Below are 16,607 nucleotides of genomic sequence, written 5' to 3'. Positions count from 1 at the left end.
TCTGTCTCCCCTCCAACTCCTATTGTACAGCCCAAACCTCCAGCCCCTACACACACACACACACACACACACACACACACACACACACACACACACACACACACACACACACACACACACACCCTGGCGTGAGTGTGTGTGTGTGTGTCCAGTCCTTTCGGCCCCCAGCTCAAAGGCTTCCAGTCCAAACAATATGGAGACTTGGCCGAGCCTGTCTGATTCCATGCATACCTTTGGATAGCCCCATCACCGCCACCATCATTATCGCTTTCATTTGCACACAGCAGCAGCACAGATTAGCTCCCCGGTCCCAGCAGTCCTCATGACACAATGCTTGTGGGGTGTATAGCATGCTGGCCCGCTCCTACTCTGAAACTCATCCTGATTGTACATTTTTGACGTCCCTTATTATTGGTGCTGGTCTGGTGCTAAGCTAGCTTTCCTCTTCCGTATGACTTTTGCACTCATTGGAGCTCAGTTGCTCTACTTTTGTGTTTGCGTTTATCGATGCTTCCAAATGTGTGCATCTGCTTTGAATGTCATCCAAGATCCATCTCTATTGGCGAGATTAGCTGCTTTTGATACAGTACTGAAATGGATCCATATTGGCTGGCATTAGTCCACTGATTCGTCGCACACACAATTTTCAGACTGATTTAATTGTGTGACAAGGCTGGCAGTATGTGTGCACACTTTGGACTGTACCGCGGTCGACAGAACCTGTCCACTGCCCCCATCTCCCTACCCACTAGGATGTTGTGTCGGCAGAGCTGGAGTGATCAGTTCTCCTGGCAAGGGTTCAGTGTCACACCTCTTCTTACAAAAACACCTGGAATGCTGCCCTATCGCCAAGCCCTGTTACTGAGAACCAAGCTAACTGGATAAACAATGAATGAATGAAGAGATTAAGGGAGAAAGATGGTAGTCTTTATGAGAGGGAGGGAGGGAGGGAGGGAGATATGAGTCAGTAATTATACTCACCACCTCCCAGCTAATTTGCACAGTAAAGTCTCAGTGCATTGTTTTTGTAGGTTTTGTAGGCCTGCTGGTTCCAAGAAAGTTTAACTGTGTTTGGCTTCTCCAGCGGCCCAGAAGTCTTTTAGGGATGACAGATTGGACAGACTGTGGATTACTTACACTGTGATTTAATGCAACTGTTGTGCAACAATTTGTTCTAATCTCTTTAAAGAGATAATTCCTGTTTTCTCTCATGTGATACTAGTCAGATGGTTATTTGGCCTGAGTGAATAGCCCGGGAGGGAACCGGAATGCATGATGTGGCTCTTTGGTAATTAGTGTACAAAAATAACCGCAAATCTAAAAATAGATGATAGAGATTATAGGGGTGTAGTAACAGGTGCAGGTCTTTAATATAAAGTAATAATTTTATTTAAAAGTATTTTTTTTTATTTAACATAAAGTGTATCAAACAAGTTTGTTCAACCACTCTTTTAGCGAGAGTGGTTAAACACTCAGATATTGTACATGACCGGTGTCCCCCAGGGGCCTATACTTAGGCTTGCTAAAAATAGCCTATCTACAAGCTCACAACATGTTGCGAGCTTGTAGATCTGCTGTTTTCGCTGAATGTTTGCCTATTATGACATGCCCTAGCCTGGCATGGCCAGAATAATATCACTGCGTAGATATTAGTCTGGAATCTCTATGTGGAACCTGCATTTACAAGGGGTGAATTAAAAAAATGCTGAAAAGTGATAAACCCGCCCCACATTTGCATACTGGGCCCTGAGTGGTGGCCCACAACTTCGGGGCCAGGGAAATCCAATCACAACCGAGCACTGGCAGATTTGTCTGATTTCCAGGCTAGACATGCCCAGCATAGGGATGCTGGGGTTTTCAAGTCATAGACGGAATGTAATGACAAAAGGGTTGGAAACCAAGACACCAAGTATAATAATGGCATCGCAGCCATGTGAAACATGTAGCTATTAGGGGTGTCACAATACACTACTTTCACGATACGATACACGATATTGGACTCACAATACACATTTTTTAAAGTATAAAATAGGACACAAGTGATTAAAACCAGGAAAAGACGATGCTTACGCCCTGTAACAATATTCCGATATTCAAAATTCCGACGATATCTAGTCTCATCACGATATCGATATAATATTGATATATTGCAATTTGCCCAGCCCTAATACTGTACATAGAGACAAACCCTGTTCTAGACAGTAAAAACTGTCCTCAACAGCACGGGACGGATCACAAACTGTGGACAGACAACGGGCAATGAGATTAACATTGGTCCTGGTTAGGCAGATGTGGCCCAAGGGCCACATCCCGTCTCACAATGTGAAATCCTCAATTTTACAAGGGTCTTTTTGGTTCCATTTGTGCACTCTCAGAGTTACACATCGCTACTCAGGATTTTACTTTGTAGACTACACATCTTGTAACCAGACTCGCTCCCACTAATCACACTGCAAGGAAAACATGACCTAGACGTACACACACACACACACACACACACACACACACACACACACACACACACACACACACACACACACACACACACACACACACACACACACACACACACACACACAGATAGCTGGGGTCTATAAATGGCAGGGCTTAGTTGTGTATTTTGGCTGCGTGGAAGGTGGCTGGATTCTGATAGATGTTGGATTAGACGAAAGGAAAGAAACTGTGGCAAGGAGATTAGCACTGATGAGGTGTGCGTGTGTGTGTGTACTGTAGGTGGGTGGCAGGCTGTGTCTTCTAAATGTGTGTCTCTAGGTGCATCTGATTGATGTGTAACTGTTTCTGTGCGTGTTTGTGAGAGGGGTGGGGGGGGCGGGTGTCCATGCATATTGAAGGGAAAGGTGAACGATGGCTAAGTGAAGCTTGGGACAGGAAAGTGTTAATTAATCAAAGTGACATGGGTGGATCACCTCTTGTGCCGTCGTCTTCCTGTGTGTGTATGTGTACGCTGGATGCTGTTATTTAAACAGGCTGTAATCAGCAGACTGAGGGGAGACAGGAGGAGCTGCTGACACAGAGCTCTCATTACTGTAATTCTCCCTCTACACACACACACACACACACACACACACACACACACACACACACACACACACACACACACACACACACACACACACACACACACGCACAAGCAGAGGTTAGCCCAGTGGAATGTGCGACACGCACACACGCTTGGTGTATGACTGGCATTTGCCTGTGTGTCTCTCTCTCCACTTGGCACTAACATGCTGCCACTCAGCACTTGAGAGCACTCCTCCACTCCTCTCTGCTCAGCTACGAAGACACACACACACACACACACACACACACACACACACACACACACACACACACACACACACACACACACACACACACACACACACACACACACACACACACACACACACACACACACACACACACACACACACACACACACACACACACACGCTCTCTCTCTCTCTCCAAAGCTGTGTGTGTCCAACAAGCTCCTCCCTCCATGCCTACCTTCTAGTTAACACTGTCTTTAGTGTGTTCATTTACTTGGTGTTTATAGAGAGTTGTTGTTGATGCTTCCCCTTGGTTTTCCATCAAGACATCATCACTGGAGTGAAGTTATTTACATGGATGTGGGTTATTCATATGACACTGGAAGGTGTCGACATTGAAATTGCCAGGTTGGAAGCATTTTAAGTTTGCTAATGATGATCCTAAAAAAAGTGCAGTGCCAGTTATATACAGTATGAAGTGAAACTGGTGTGCCATCGTTCTACTACGAACTTGGCAAATCATTTGGAAAGTGTTCTCTGAATTTTCTGTTTGGCTCATGTTATCACTCACTTGGTTAAGTAAATCAAATTGGACGTATTTAGGCATGTACAGAGTAGTGTGATGGTGTTAGTGAAAGATATTATACATAACAGATTGCATCGGCACTGGCTGCAACAACACAAAGTCAAAGAACTTTGAATTGTCTGAAAACAAGAAAAAGGACATAACTGAATACATTATTACATTTATTGTGATCGACTTGAGGCTGGTCAACACTTGTAATGCAAGTTTCAGATAATTGATAGATAACCATGAAATGCGGTACACAATTCCAGGTTGCCAAACAATCGCAGAAGAGCTGACCAAAAAGTCAGTGAGGGGAATTCGTATGGCATTAAACGGCGACTCTGAGAGTTTTCCGATGCTTCCCAGAGACCGGATTTGAAAAGAGTCATTGTCCATTACGCTCATTTTGTTGCTTTAAGCCGTAAAAAATTACGGGATCTAATAACGGCGTGGCTTCCCTTTGAATCTCTTATGCCATACTGATGACATCATTCTTGACCAAATATGGAGGGAAGATGGGATGGTGGAGACTATGAATTCACAACATGTGAAAAATATTCAGGGAATGACGGCCTACTGGCAGTGTGCACAAGAAATTTGGCGCTGATTGGTATGGTGGTTTGTGAGATCAGACTACACATACACACATACACTACAGCCTATCTGGTTACTTGTAGATAGCTAGCAAATACTTGTCTCTGGTTAGTATTTGCAGTAAAATCAACAAACTGTCATATGATGTCATCATTAAAAAACGTTTTAAATTAACAAAATCCCATTTACTCTGTAATGTATTAAGCCTGGTTGATAGTCCTATGTCACGACTAGTAATTATAATCAAATTGAATAGCCAGCGTGAGGATAAATCAACGTACTCACTACTAAGTACCGACTACTGCAAAGGAGGTCAAAAGAGAAGGCACTTCCACAGTGCATACATTGTGTCTATCACAACTGCATTTATCTCACATCACACAAGTGAATTTAGTCAAAATCTTGTTTTTAATCCAGCCATTTCTTATGTTTTCCTCCCACCAGCATCAAGACCGTGTCAATAAACACTTTGGGACTTCCTGTAGATACTAGGTGGACTTCAAAATAAGACCTGCCTTGATTGATACTATGCAAAACTTTAATATATGATCAGTCAATGCAAGTTTTATTTTGAAGTCGACCTACTAGACTTCAAATTTTGAATGGACAGTTTCATTTAAACTAGCTTGTGCAGTTCGCCTTCATTGATATATGCAAAAATAATGTACGTATTAATAGTAAAAAAGGAATTAAAAACAAATATAATCTGAATCCTGAATTGAGATTCAAAAGTAAATGTACTGAACGAATGCCAAACCATTCGAACAATCGAGGCCAGCCAGGCAGTAGGGAACAGTGGGGTTGGTCTGCTATTGTGACAACATCCTAGCTTTGTCTAGCGTGTGTGTGTGTGTGTGTGTGTGTGTGTGTGTGTGTGTGTGTGTGTGTGTGTGTGTGTGTGTGTGTGTGTGTGTGTGTGTGTGTGTGTGTGTGTGTGTGTGTGTGTGTGTGTGTGTGTGTGTGTGTGTGTGTGTGTGTGTGTGTGTGTGTCTTTGTACACACCCTTGGGAGATGATGAAAGACAACACATGCGAGCTGGGTGGGTCTCGTGTGCATCCGTGTGCGCGCGCGCGTGAGTGAGTGTGAGAGAGTGTGTGTGTGTTTGAAGTAGTGAGAGACGCAGTGAATGTGGATGGAGAAGGAGAGGGCGAGTGTTTCCAGCACCACAGCCGAACAGAGAGGCAAAGCTCATTAATAGTTAATGAGATGTAAAATGAACATGCACACACCTGGAGGGGGCTAAATGGCCCCGGTGGTTCAAAGGGACGACACTGGCACAGCCACAGCCACCACACTGCTCCCCAAACACCAGCGCTCCTACCGCGTGCGTTTGTGTGTTGTTGTCTCCCCACTGGTATGCATTTCCATATTTAAACTAGGATTTCCAGTTGTGACTCACTGTCCTAGGTGTCGTAGGCGAGCAAGCACCAAGCACCATAGACGATTTCAGCAGTCTGTTGTTGTTGTTGTTAGGAGACGTGAAAACCTTTGTCAACATCCTGTCGGCTGTAAACACCGCTACGCTAATTTAAAATAATAATACATAATGAATACAAATTTGTTGGACTTTTTCCGTGGGCTAGCAAATTGACGGCACATGCTCTTGATAGCTTGGAAGTGTACAAATGTTTAAACATTCAAGAGAGTGGTGTTAATTGTCTGCAACCTGAAACTGTCTATATACAGCAACGTTTTTATTTTATTTACGTCGTTATGCCAATTCCCTGTAGTCCCTTTCATTGTTGCTGACCCCTATTTGTTGGTCATGCATGGGGAAGTGACAGGCACGGGTATCCTCCGATACACATTGCGTCGCCAGCCGCTTCTTTTCACCTGACAGCGAGGAGTTTCAAATGAGGGTGTAACACATGTATATCAGTGTTGTTCCCACCCATGAACATGGCCAGTTGTGTTTGTTGGATCACCCGGCCAAGCCGAATGCCCCGGAGAGGATTTAAACCCCAGTGTCGTGGTGGAACTGAGTGGTGGTGGTGGGTAGGAACTGTTCCCCTGCGGGATCCACACGTCCCAGTCTACAAGGAATTCTATTTCTTCACTCAGAGCAGAGGTAGAAAATGAATGAATGGAATTCGATAGCAGCACACCAGAATCAATAGGATCAATTGATTGATCCTATTGACACTCCAGTCGTGTTGTCCTGCTGCTCATATGAGTGGCCTTCCTTTGGCAAAAACAAAAAAATCAATAATTGTGTGTTTTTGCTAAAAAGAGAGAAAATGCTTATAGAGCTGTATTGTTAAATGGAATGCACATTGAAACGGGAGTAAGTCTTAACAATACCCAGTAGCCCAGTCTAACTCATGCTGGAGCTTAACAAGGCAGTCGGCACATTTCTACAGTGTACAGCTTCTTAATTAGATGCTGACTGCGTGTGTGCGTGTGTGCTCATTAGTGAGTGCGTGTGTGTCTGTTTAGGTGTGTAAGCCAGTGTGTCTACATGTGTACTCCCAGAACGGGTATGTGTGTGCGTGTACATGCCTAAATACGTCCAATTCGATTTGTGTGTGTGTGTGTGCATGTGTGCGTACCTGTGCAAGGGCTATAATTGCATGTAGTGTGCATCTGTGTGTGTGTGTGTCTCTGTTATGTGCTCCCAAGTCTATATGTATGCATGCGCACGTGTGTGTGTGTGTGTGTGTGTGCGTGCGTGCATTGAGTAGCGGTGCAGCACTGACAGAGCTGTCTAAAGGCTGGCAGCCTGCAGATTTGTAGCGCATTCGGCTGATCATCTTATCTGCTGTCACCGCCAGGAAGAGATTGGAGGAACTGAGCCCACCGTAGCGTGCATGCGACCCCCCCCCCCCCTCTCTCTCTCTCCCTCTCTTTGTCACACATACACACACATCTCCCTTCTTTCTTTGCTGCTTGCCCCACTCTTATTGTTGCTCTCTTGTTTTCACTCTTTCACTCACTCCTGTTTTTCCTTTCATTCTCTCACACAAACATTTCTTGATTTCTCTCTCTCTCTCCCTCTCTCTCCCGCTCCCGCTCTCTCTCTCTCTCTCTCTCTCGCTCTGAATGCTGCTGAGCCAAGGACTAATTATTACAGGCAATCATTTCTACATGAAATACTCACTGCCTGCTCACCGCTGTCCTTCTCTTTCCCCCCTCCCTCTTTCCCCCATTTCTGCTCCCCCTCTCCCCCACCTCTTTTATGCTCCTGCAGTCACATAATGACACAGGAGACACACAAACTTTCCGTAGGTTGCGCACACGCCTACGCGCACTTGCCTGCTTACACGCGTGCGTGCATGCGCAATGTGCGCGCACAGTCATTTCCATTTGTTGAAGTCCATTTCTAGAGAATAGCTTTTGCCGTCTGAGTATGACTGACTCTAATGCAATGCAATGTACCGTACATTGCGAGTCTGTATTCAGATGACAGTAAAAATAAAATGTGAATGTTGCACCAAAAACAAAAAAGATGTATATTATTGCTGTCGAGTCATTGACCTTTCCACTGTATTTATGGTGTTTCATCGTTAAGCCACCTGCTGTTCTTTAGTTGAAAAGGTGGTTAGTCTCGGGCCAGGTGTTTTTTTTGTGCACATGGGTGCATATTTTACATCATCTAAAATTGTCCATAAGTAAGAGCAGCCATTTTGCTCTTATTTTATAGGTAGGGTAAGTGGTATTCTTTGAGTGGTGCCAGCCACTCCTACACTTGACCGTGTGTGTGGGTCCGTCCGTCCGTTTGAGCACGGCCTCAACAACTGCAGCTGATTGCAACACAAGGATGCAACCAGTTACACTAATTCAAAGGCACCACTCTCTTCACACTGGGTGTGATTTTTGTTAAAATAAGTGTTAAATTGCTTTATATTCTGATAGTTTATATTCTGCTTGGTATAGAGTGTTTATTCAGTAACAGGGGTCTCCCCGTCCCTTCACAAGTTGATTAAACAGAAAATGCATTCTTCAGGTCGGGATACCAATTTTATCCAATCGGAAGAGAGAACTCACACAAGGCACAGGAAAAACAAGTGAATTTGGAAGCGATGACACAAAGAAATGAGCAGAATTCTTCTTTTTTTATTATTATTTCTTAATTTTTATCCCACGATTTTGTAACCCCATTTTTTACACCCAGTGCCAATTGTTTATGCAATCTTGGGCACTACACTCCCTCTGCCAACCTAGGGAGGCCAGGGCCGAGCTCATGCCTCCTTCAATGCATGAGAGCCAACTGACCTTCTTATCACCTGACAGGGGAGAGTTTCCCTGGTTGGACGTAGTGCGTGGAAGGAACACGTTATTCCAACCAGTTCCTTTCCCCTCCATCAGGCACCCCGGCTGGCCAGGGGGAGGCAGTATTGTGACCAGGATTACTGCATGTTTTTGTGAGGGTACCTACCCTAGGAGAAACCGGGAGAACATGCAAACTCCACACAGAGTAGGCCCATCACCTAGGGGTTTGGGTGCTGAGGACACGGAGGAGAAGACACGCCCACAGCGTCCCCGGCGGGAATCAAACCCTGGACCTTCTAGCTGTGAGACGACTGCGCCACCACTGTGCCCCTAGCAGAATTCTTCTTAACCGAAACACTATAAAATAGAAGCTGATAAATGGGGACTTTCTCCTGATTGGCTGAAGATTGGTCACCTACCTGAAAATGTATGTGTTAAAGAGCTGGAGAGACAGGGAGGCCCCTGTTAAGGTGACTCTCCACCAAACAGACTACAACAGACTACAACAGACTGGCAGTCTGTTGGCAAAAGTTATAATTTATTATTATAAGCAACTTTGGGCTTGTTTTCCTGTTAAGTCGCTTGTAAATATTCATAGTTGCAGGTTGCTTTTTTTTGGGGCTTTTTTATTTTGCCTTGCTGTCAAGATTCTCTTTGATAATAGCTGATGTAATAGGGCTCAAGTGCTAAAACTGGTCGCTTCTTTTGGGATTGTTTTCATAGACCTTGTCGCTTGTTTCACTCACAGAATCTGGCAACACTGGAGTCCTCAGGTTGGACCAAGAAAAATAATAATTGTAGCCTACTGCTTTGCTTTGGAGTTGATCGATCGGTATAGGAATTGAGAGTTGAGAATATGGTATCTAGTTCACATTGGCGACGGGCAATGTCTCTGGCTTATTTAAGCTTCCTTCTGCACCAGTAGCAGACGAGAGGTCCACTCTACGGAGCGGGAGCCTTTAACCCCCTCACTCCCCCCTCTTCACCACACCGCGGCTATTGGCGGACTCTAGCCTGTCGGGACCCGACCGAGCGTGTTTGGTCGGCGTTTGACAAGAAGTCCCGACCCAAGAGCAAGAGACGCTTTCCAACGCCTTCTGCGCCCGACATCAGTGCAGTGGAGAGCTAGCTTTACTGAACAAACACTCTATAGCAATGACTACTATTAGAATATAGTGCTTTAACCTTTTAACAAAACACTTTTTGTTTTAACCCAAAAATATCACTTACCCCACCTTTTTAATTACCATTTCCAGGGTTTCCCACCCCGGGTAGGAAATAAGAGAAATGGTTATTGCAAAATGGTCACTGTGTGACTATATGGCAAATGTACCTCACTGCCTCCTGCTTTTGTCTATAAATAGCCTCAAATTATTAGATGTCATCACTTAAATCAATCTTTAAGCTTCAGGTTGTCATAAAGATGATGGCAAATATATTTAAACACCAAATATAATTGCTCTAAAGCAATTGGGGTCTTCATCTCAAGGTTTTGTCCACTGTGTGTATGTGAGTGTGTGTTCATGTGGGACGTTTGGGGGAAAAGACTGATACAGAAGATGGAAAGAAGAAAATCGAGGCTGTTCATCATCACTCAGACTGATGCTGTTTTAGAGTTGGAGCTCAGTTTTCAGGTTACGGTTAGAAGGTTCAGGTTGGGATTAGGTTAATGGATGTGGTGAGGGAGAAATCAGGTGATAGTCCTCAGACTCCTCACAAATGGTTATCCACACGTGTGTGTGTGTGTGAGAGAGTGGTTTGTCTGTCTAACCCAGAGCTGCACCTTGCTCCTCCCAAGTTTTAAGTCTCGGTGAACACACACACACACACACACACACACACACACACACACACACACACACACACACAAAGAAGGTGGCAGCCAGTCAGTTCTCAGATAGCCCTCCAGCGAGTGACTTGGTGACTTGTGCCAAGAGGCAATTCCACTGTAATAAAATCTATAGGGTAGGGGTGGGGGTGTGTTGGGGGGATTTAATCCTCCGTTCCCTCCATGCCTCCATTCTCCCCCACCCCTCCCCTCTGTCCCTCTTCTCCTCAACTGGCTGGCGATGATAAATGAGTCAATTACGGGTGTGTGTGTGCGCACGGAGCTGGCGAAGGGGAGCGGATGGGGCCGTTATTACCTGTTGCGGCTGGGGGTAATGTTGCGGTATTAATCATATTCTAATTTTCCTCCGCCGAACAACCCCCCCCCCACCCCCCCCGACCCAATGTGCGCCGTCCCCCATATCAATCTATCTGCCGCCCGCAAACAAGTCAGCGTAAAACGCAGAGGGCCCAAAATATACTGCCTCTCTGCGGACGTGTGTGTGTGTGTGTGTGAGAGCGAGAGATTGTTACAGAACGAACAGGGGATGTGTTTTTTTTTAACCAAATACACGTGCACATCCGGTAATGGGAGCATGCGTGTGTGTGTGTGTGTGTGTGTGTGTGTGTGCGTGTGCTTGTATGTGTACGTGTGCATGTGTTTGCACAAAAGGTGGTGTTGGTTTATCAAGTTATAGAGGACAACTGGGAAGGGCTTGGGGTGAGAGAGTGAGAAAGAGAGAGAGACAGACAGTGATGGAGCGAACGGAAGACAAAGACAGGAGGGACAGAAATATAGGACACAGGGGAGAGTTACTTGGCTGCTGCTACCTCAAGGAGAACACACACACACACACACACACACACACACACACACACACACACACGTTTGTCAATCCATTCTGGCCTCTGCTGAACTCCCCATGGTAGCTGAACAGATCACACTCTCATGTTAACCTGGCAGATACGACAGACAAGACAGACAGACAGACAGACAGACGGATCAACTGACAGACAGATAGGAACATGTGAGTAATTGCGAAAGGCAGCAGCGAGCCACATGTAACATTTAGACACGGGAGACACAGGAGCCACGCAATGACACTTTTGACCCACTTTATCCAAAGGCATTAACTAGTTCAGTGAAACTTCTTGTACAGTGGGTGTGTGTGGGCACAACGCGTGGCCGTGTCAAGTTGAGGATGAGGGTGAAGCCGGTGGATTGACAGAGAGGTAATTGGGGGGAGAGGGGAAGGGGAGTGATGCAGTGGAGAGAGTGCATAGACGGATAGACAAAACTGTCCAGAGAAAAAGAGTGAGAGAGAGTAGAGGGAGACACCTTGAATGTTGCTGCACCCTGCCAGCAGACTTGGCTGGCTTACAGGCTCGGAGCGTGAGTTCTTCTATTTCTGCTCTGCTCTGAGGTGATAATGGGCTGTCAGCACCCAGCCACCCTGCACTCTGCCCCACTGTGTGTGTGTGTGTGTGTGTGTGTGTGTGTGTGTGTGGGGACAGGAGTAATTTTTGTCATGTTGTTAATTGCACTGTGGATTTTATTTGGAACATGATACAGGAACCAGAGAGGCCTCGTTCATTTCTCTCTTCTCTAATTATTTTCCTCTCTTCTTTCTGTTCCTCTTCAGCTTGAAGATGGAATGTGAAAAGCTGGCCACGGAGAAGACTGAGATCCAGAGACACTACGTTATGGTGAGATACGCGTGCGCACGGCCGCGCACACACAAACCCACACACACGTACACACACCAAGTCTGTTGCCAACACCGCTGAATCCCCTTCATCTTCTCACAGCTGCCAAATAACACCCGCTGGAAACCACATGCAAGACCACACACACACACTGCCATGCATACGCACACATTATAGGACCTCATGATAAACAGAGCTTACATGGCTGTGCAATCAGTATGCTTGTTTTTGCTTGCATCACTTGGAGAGTGTGTATGCTTGTGCACCATGTATGCGCTCATAGGCGTGTGCCTCTATTGGAATCATGGGACGTTGTGGGGAAAGTCAAGTTGACCTCCTTCTTAAGCCCAGTCCACACCAATGATTCAACTGCAAGTTGGTTGCAACTTGCAACCAGTTGCAGCTGTCTGAATTGACCCTTTGCAGGTCAGTGCAGTTTAGGGATTATGTTGCAAGTGGTTGCAGTTTCAACTTGTTGCGAATCATTGGTGTGGACTGGGCTTGAATATAGGTCATGTATATATTTTTTTGTAAATGGATAGTAGGCACTAGGCATTCGTTTTCGATCCCAATCCCGCCTCACTGTGACCTGCGCCTCCAGTCTCTGTTTGCCTGCGCTAACAGCCACATGGTAGCCACAGGTTGACTTTAGGTTGCCCAGTATCTGATGTGGTACAAAGAGCTATGTGGCATCCTTGGCACACAGTAGGCTGGTGTGGAGAGGGGAGGGGTGTGTGTGAGTTGGGGAGGGGGGGGGGCTGGGATTGGCACAGAGCACAGCCCGGTTCCTCCGTTCCTGGCTGATGATTTGGGGGAGTTTGGAGGTTGCTAAGCAACAGGCGAATCTTGGCACGCCAACCACTGAGCGCAGAAGCCAGCTGCCAGGAAAGGCGTCTTTTATGGAGGCACACAGACAAATGCACAAACATACACACACACACACACACACACACACACACACACACACACACACACACACGCATGCACGCACGCACACACACGCGCGCACACACGGAGACAAAAACACATACTTGAGTGTGTGCACACACAAAGACAGACATATTCACTGAAGGCCACACACATATACACACATATTTGCACGCATCCGCATGCTCACACACTCAGATACACACAATGTAAACTGCCAGTGCAAATGTCTAGAGGGAGAGAGAGTGGACCCCTGCCATCTCCTCTCGCATTCTGCCAGGCTGTTAGGGCTGCCCAACTGCCAATCTCCCCTCTCCAGAACCAGCTCTGCTGAAAAGCAAATGTCAGCCTGTCACTTCCTGAGCCATCTGACTTTAAAATGCTCCCCTTTTCTCTCTCACGTCTCCATGTCTCTGTCTCTCTCTCTCCCTCCCCTCACCTGTCTCTCTCTGGCGCCTGCGCCCCTCCTGCCTCCCCACAGAGCTCCAAGTACTGTCAGATAAACGGTGGTGCCAAATAGCATACATTAGATGTCATTATTGTTAAAGTCTCTTTTTCTCACCGCTTCCTCCACCCAGCCGTGATTATTTAGAATAGGCATTTTAAGTAATTTCCGTGCACATTCTGTGAGTACTCGAGTACCCTATAATTTAATGAGCGTTTGAGTACTCACAGAAAATCTTGTGATGTAAAAATAGGGTCAGAAATGAAAACCTTTCTGTGTGGAGTTTGCATGTTCTCCTCGTGTACCCTAGGGTAGGTACCCTCACGAAAACATGCAGTCATCCTGGTCTCTATACTGGCTCCCCCTGGTCAGCCGGGACGCCTGATGGAGGGGAAAGGAACTGGTTGGAATAATGTGTTCTTCCACGCGCTACGTCCTACTGGGGAAACCCCCCCCCCTGTCAGGTGATAAGAAGGCCTGTCAGCTCTCATGCATGAGCTCGGTGTTGGGCTCTCCCTAGCCTGGCAGAGGGAGTGTAGCACCCAGCATTACTTAGACAATTGACACTGGGTGAAAAAAATGCGGTTGCAAAATTTAGGAAGAAATGAAAACCCAGGCGAAAATGCGGGAACGTTTTTCTTTAAACCAATATGATTTATTTTGCCATGTCAGCTCTGACTTGGTGTCTGCATAGTAGGCTAGCCTAAGCTCCCCCACCCGCTTTTCTCTGTGAGACAAAGGTTTGAGCCTTTTAGAGTAAGCACTGGCAGCTGACAATATTATGTTGAGTGAAACTTAGTTTAGGCATGTAACGTTTTAGTAATAAAATGAACAATGTATTGAGAGTCTGCGTGACAAACGTACCTGTGTAAATTAGATTGCTGTCAATGTTCATATTGCCTACCGTGCTATCAAATATAAGTATTTGTTTCGGGGTGTATGCTACTTTATTTCAAAAACAGGCTAACCATTGCGCCAACTGTTTGAAATGGTCAACTTGACTCAACCTCCTTGAACTCATGTTGTGCGCTGCATTATAATCGTGGGTGATCTGGATTCTAATCTGCTGCAGTCATCACCTAAACAAAGAAATTGATGAGTCATGCTCATATTCGTGATGTTTTGTTGTCTGTTAAAGTTTGTTAGGCTGACTGATCAGTGGTAGTGTATATAATGTGAATTGATGGATATGAAATGTTCCTCTACAATTGTCTGTAGGTGTCCTAAAAAGGTTCGAAATGTAGTTGCAAGAGCAAGACCTTTCAGGAATTAGCATTAAAGACACTCCCACGGACTATCCGCCTAGCATTATTGTCATCCCTTGTGCTCATCACATCATAGACTGTGGTCACAATAGGCCTACATTTCAGCATCAATGGTGCGTAATTGTGCATGCAACCTCTCTCACAGAGCTAATCTTTCTGGATGCAATGTCTTCGAAGGCCTTCTGTTTTGCCAGTTCACTTCACACTGAATGGCAAGTATTGCCAGGTTATTCAGTTTTTCCTGGCTCATTGTGCAGCGCAAGTAGTCCTTTATTATTTTCAGTTTATGTACATCTCGCATACACAGACTGGTATGGTGTTAGACGTTTTTAAGGCTTGGCTCTGCAGGAGGCTAGGGGTGTGTGTGTGTGTGTGTGTGGGTGTGTGTGTGTGCGTGTGTGTGTGGGGCTGTGCCTAATCTCACAAACCGCTGATCAGATCCACATGATTTGATTTTATGTCGACCCATGAGATTCCGTAAAAAGTTGGTCATTGCATTTTTATGTGGGTCTAAAGCCCTTGCCAGCTCCCTCTGCTTCTTATCCTATTTCTTCTGGCATCCATATTTATGTACAGTTCCTGGCATTGCAAGGAAATTTACTCAAACATTACTAGTTTACTTTAGATGATGTTGTGGTGTTACACCATATTTGGTTGGCGATGAGATTCTGTCAATTGCTGTGACCCTCTCTCTCTCTCTGTGCCTATTTCGCCTGTGCAAAAGAGGTGTGGAAAATAATTGATTCTAAGATGCATTGCAATGCGGACATTGATGATCTCATGCAGTGTTATAATTATTATTTTCCCTTCCATGCAACTTGATAAGAGGCTCTAAAAAAGCTAGCTCGCCATATTTAGCTAATTGTCTCATCAAAGTCTGTTGACTGTTAAGAGTTGTGAGACTATAGCTTGGAAGTATTCCACAGGTCTTTCTTTTAAGTGACTGTGGGTTGTCTCTAAGTGATGCTGCAGCTTTGATGGCTTCATAGATTTGTTTGACAGACACTGACGGCACTATCATTAGTGTTGTGAAAATGTAATGTTTTTTTTTTGTTTGTTTGTTTGTCTGTCTGTTTGGTTACAAATTATCTTTGCTAATATATTGGATTCATCTTTGCTAATATATTTGTATTCTCAGACATTAATTCTTTTTTGATAAAACAAATATTTGCTGTTGCATGTAAAGACAGTATAACTTCAAAATGACAAAGGCAATTAAATAAGACTTCATCTCTACTGTCTTTGTCATATTTATTTTTAGTTTCTTGTGAGATTTATTTGACAAATCCCTTGGGCTGTTTAATCTAATCTCCATTAATTATAATATTCCTCTTCTTGCTTTTTTAAGTCACTTCACTTTGTATTTTGTTATGAAAATAATAAAACAAAACTTGTTGAATTTATTACAAATAACTTGTGCTGAGGATTTTATATGTAATTTCCACTCTTTTTAGAAGACAAACATGAGACAGGTTGTTTTTGTGCTCCTTTTAATAGGAGAAAAATGACGGGGTTCCTCAGTTATGCGGAATATCAGATATCCAAATATTATCAGATGCCAAAAGATATTCCTGTAGTACGTGCTCTGTATGAACATCACAGTGTGTAGATTTGCATAAATTCACATTCTTGTATGTAGATCTGTGTTCCAACAGTATGTACAATTAATCCTTTCCTTCTCTCTTTTTCAGTATTATGAGATGTCCTATGGCCTTAACATTGAAATGCACAAACAGGTAAGTTTGTTTCTCACACACACACACACACACACACACACACACACACACACACAC

General features: G+C 44.9%; 1 protein-coding gene across 5 annotated transcripts in view; it reads left to right on the top strand.

Moving 5' to 3' along the window:
- The window catches only part of tle2a (TLE family member 2, transcriptional corepressor a), a 52,926-nt gene that overhangs the window by 14,350 nt on the left and 21,969 nt on the right, over positions 1–16,607 (top strand). For all 5 annotated transcript variants that reach the window (XM_084067589.1, XM_084067590.1, XM_084067588.1 and 2 more), the window contains 2 exons: positions 12,114–12,177; positions 16,506–16,550. In XM_084067589.1, coding sequence (XP_083923715.1) covers positions 12,114–12,177; positions 16,506–16,550 — 109 coding nt within the window. The remainder of the gene's footprint in view (positions 1–12,113; positions 12,178–16,505; positions 16,551–16,607) is intronic.

Source organism: Gymnoscopelus microlampas (assembly GCF_963454915.1).
Source record: "Gymnoscopelus microlampas genome assembly, chromosome: 9".
Lineage (NCBI taxonomy): Eukaryota > Metazoa > Chordata > Actinopteri > Myctophiformes > Myctophidae > Gymnoscopelus > Gymnoscopelus microlampas.
Note: the sequence above shows the minus strand (reverse complement) of the source record. Positions and strands in the feature narration are given on the sequence as shown.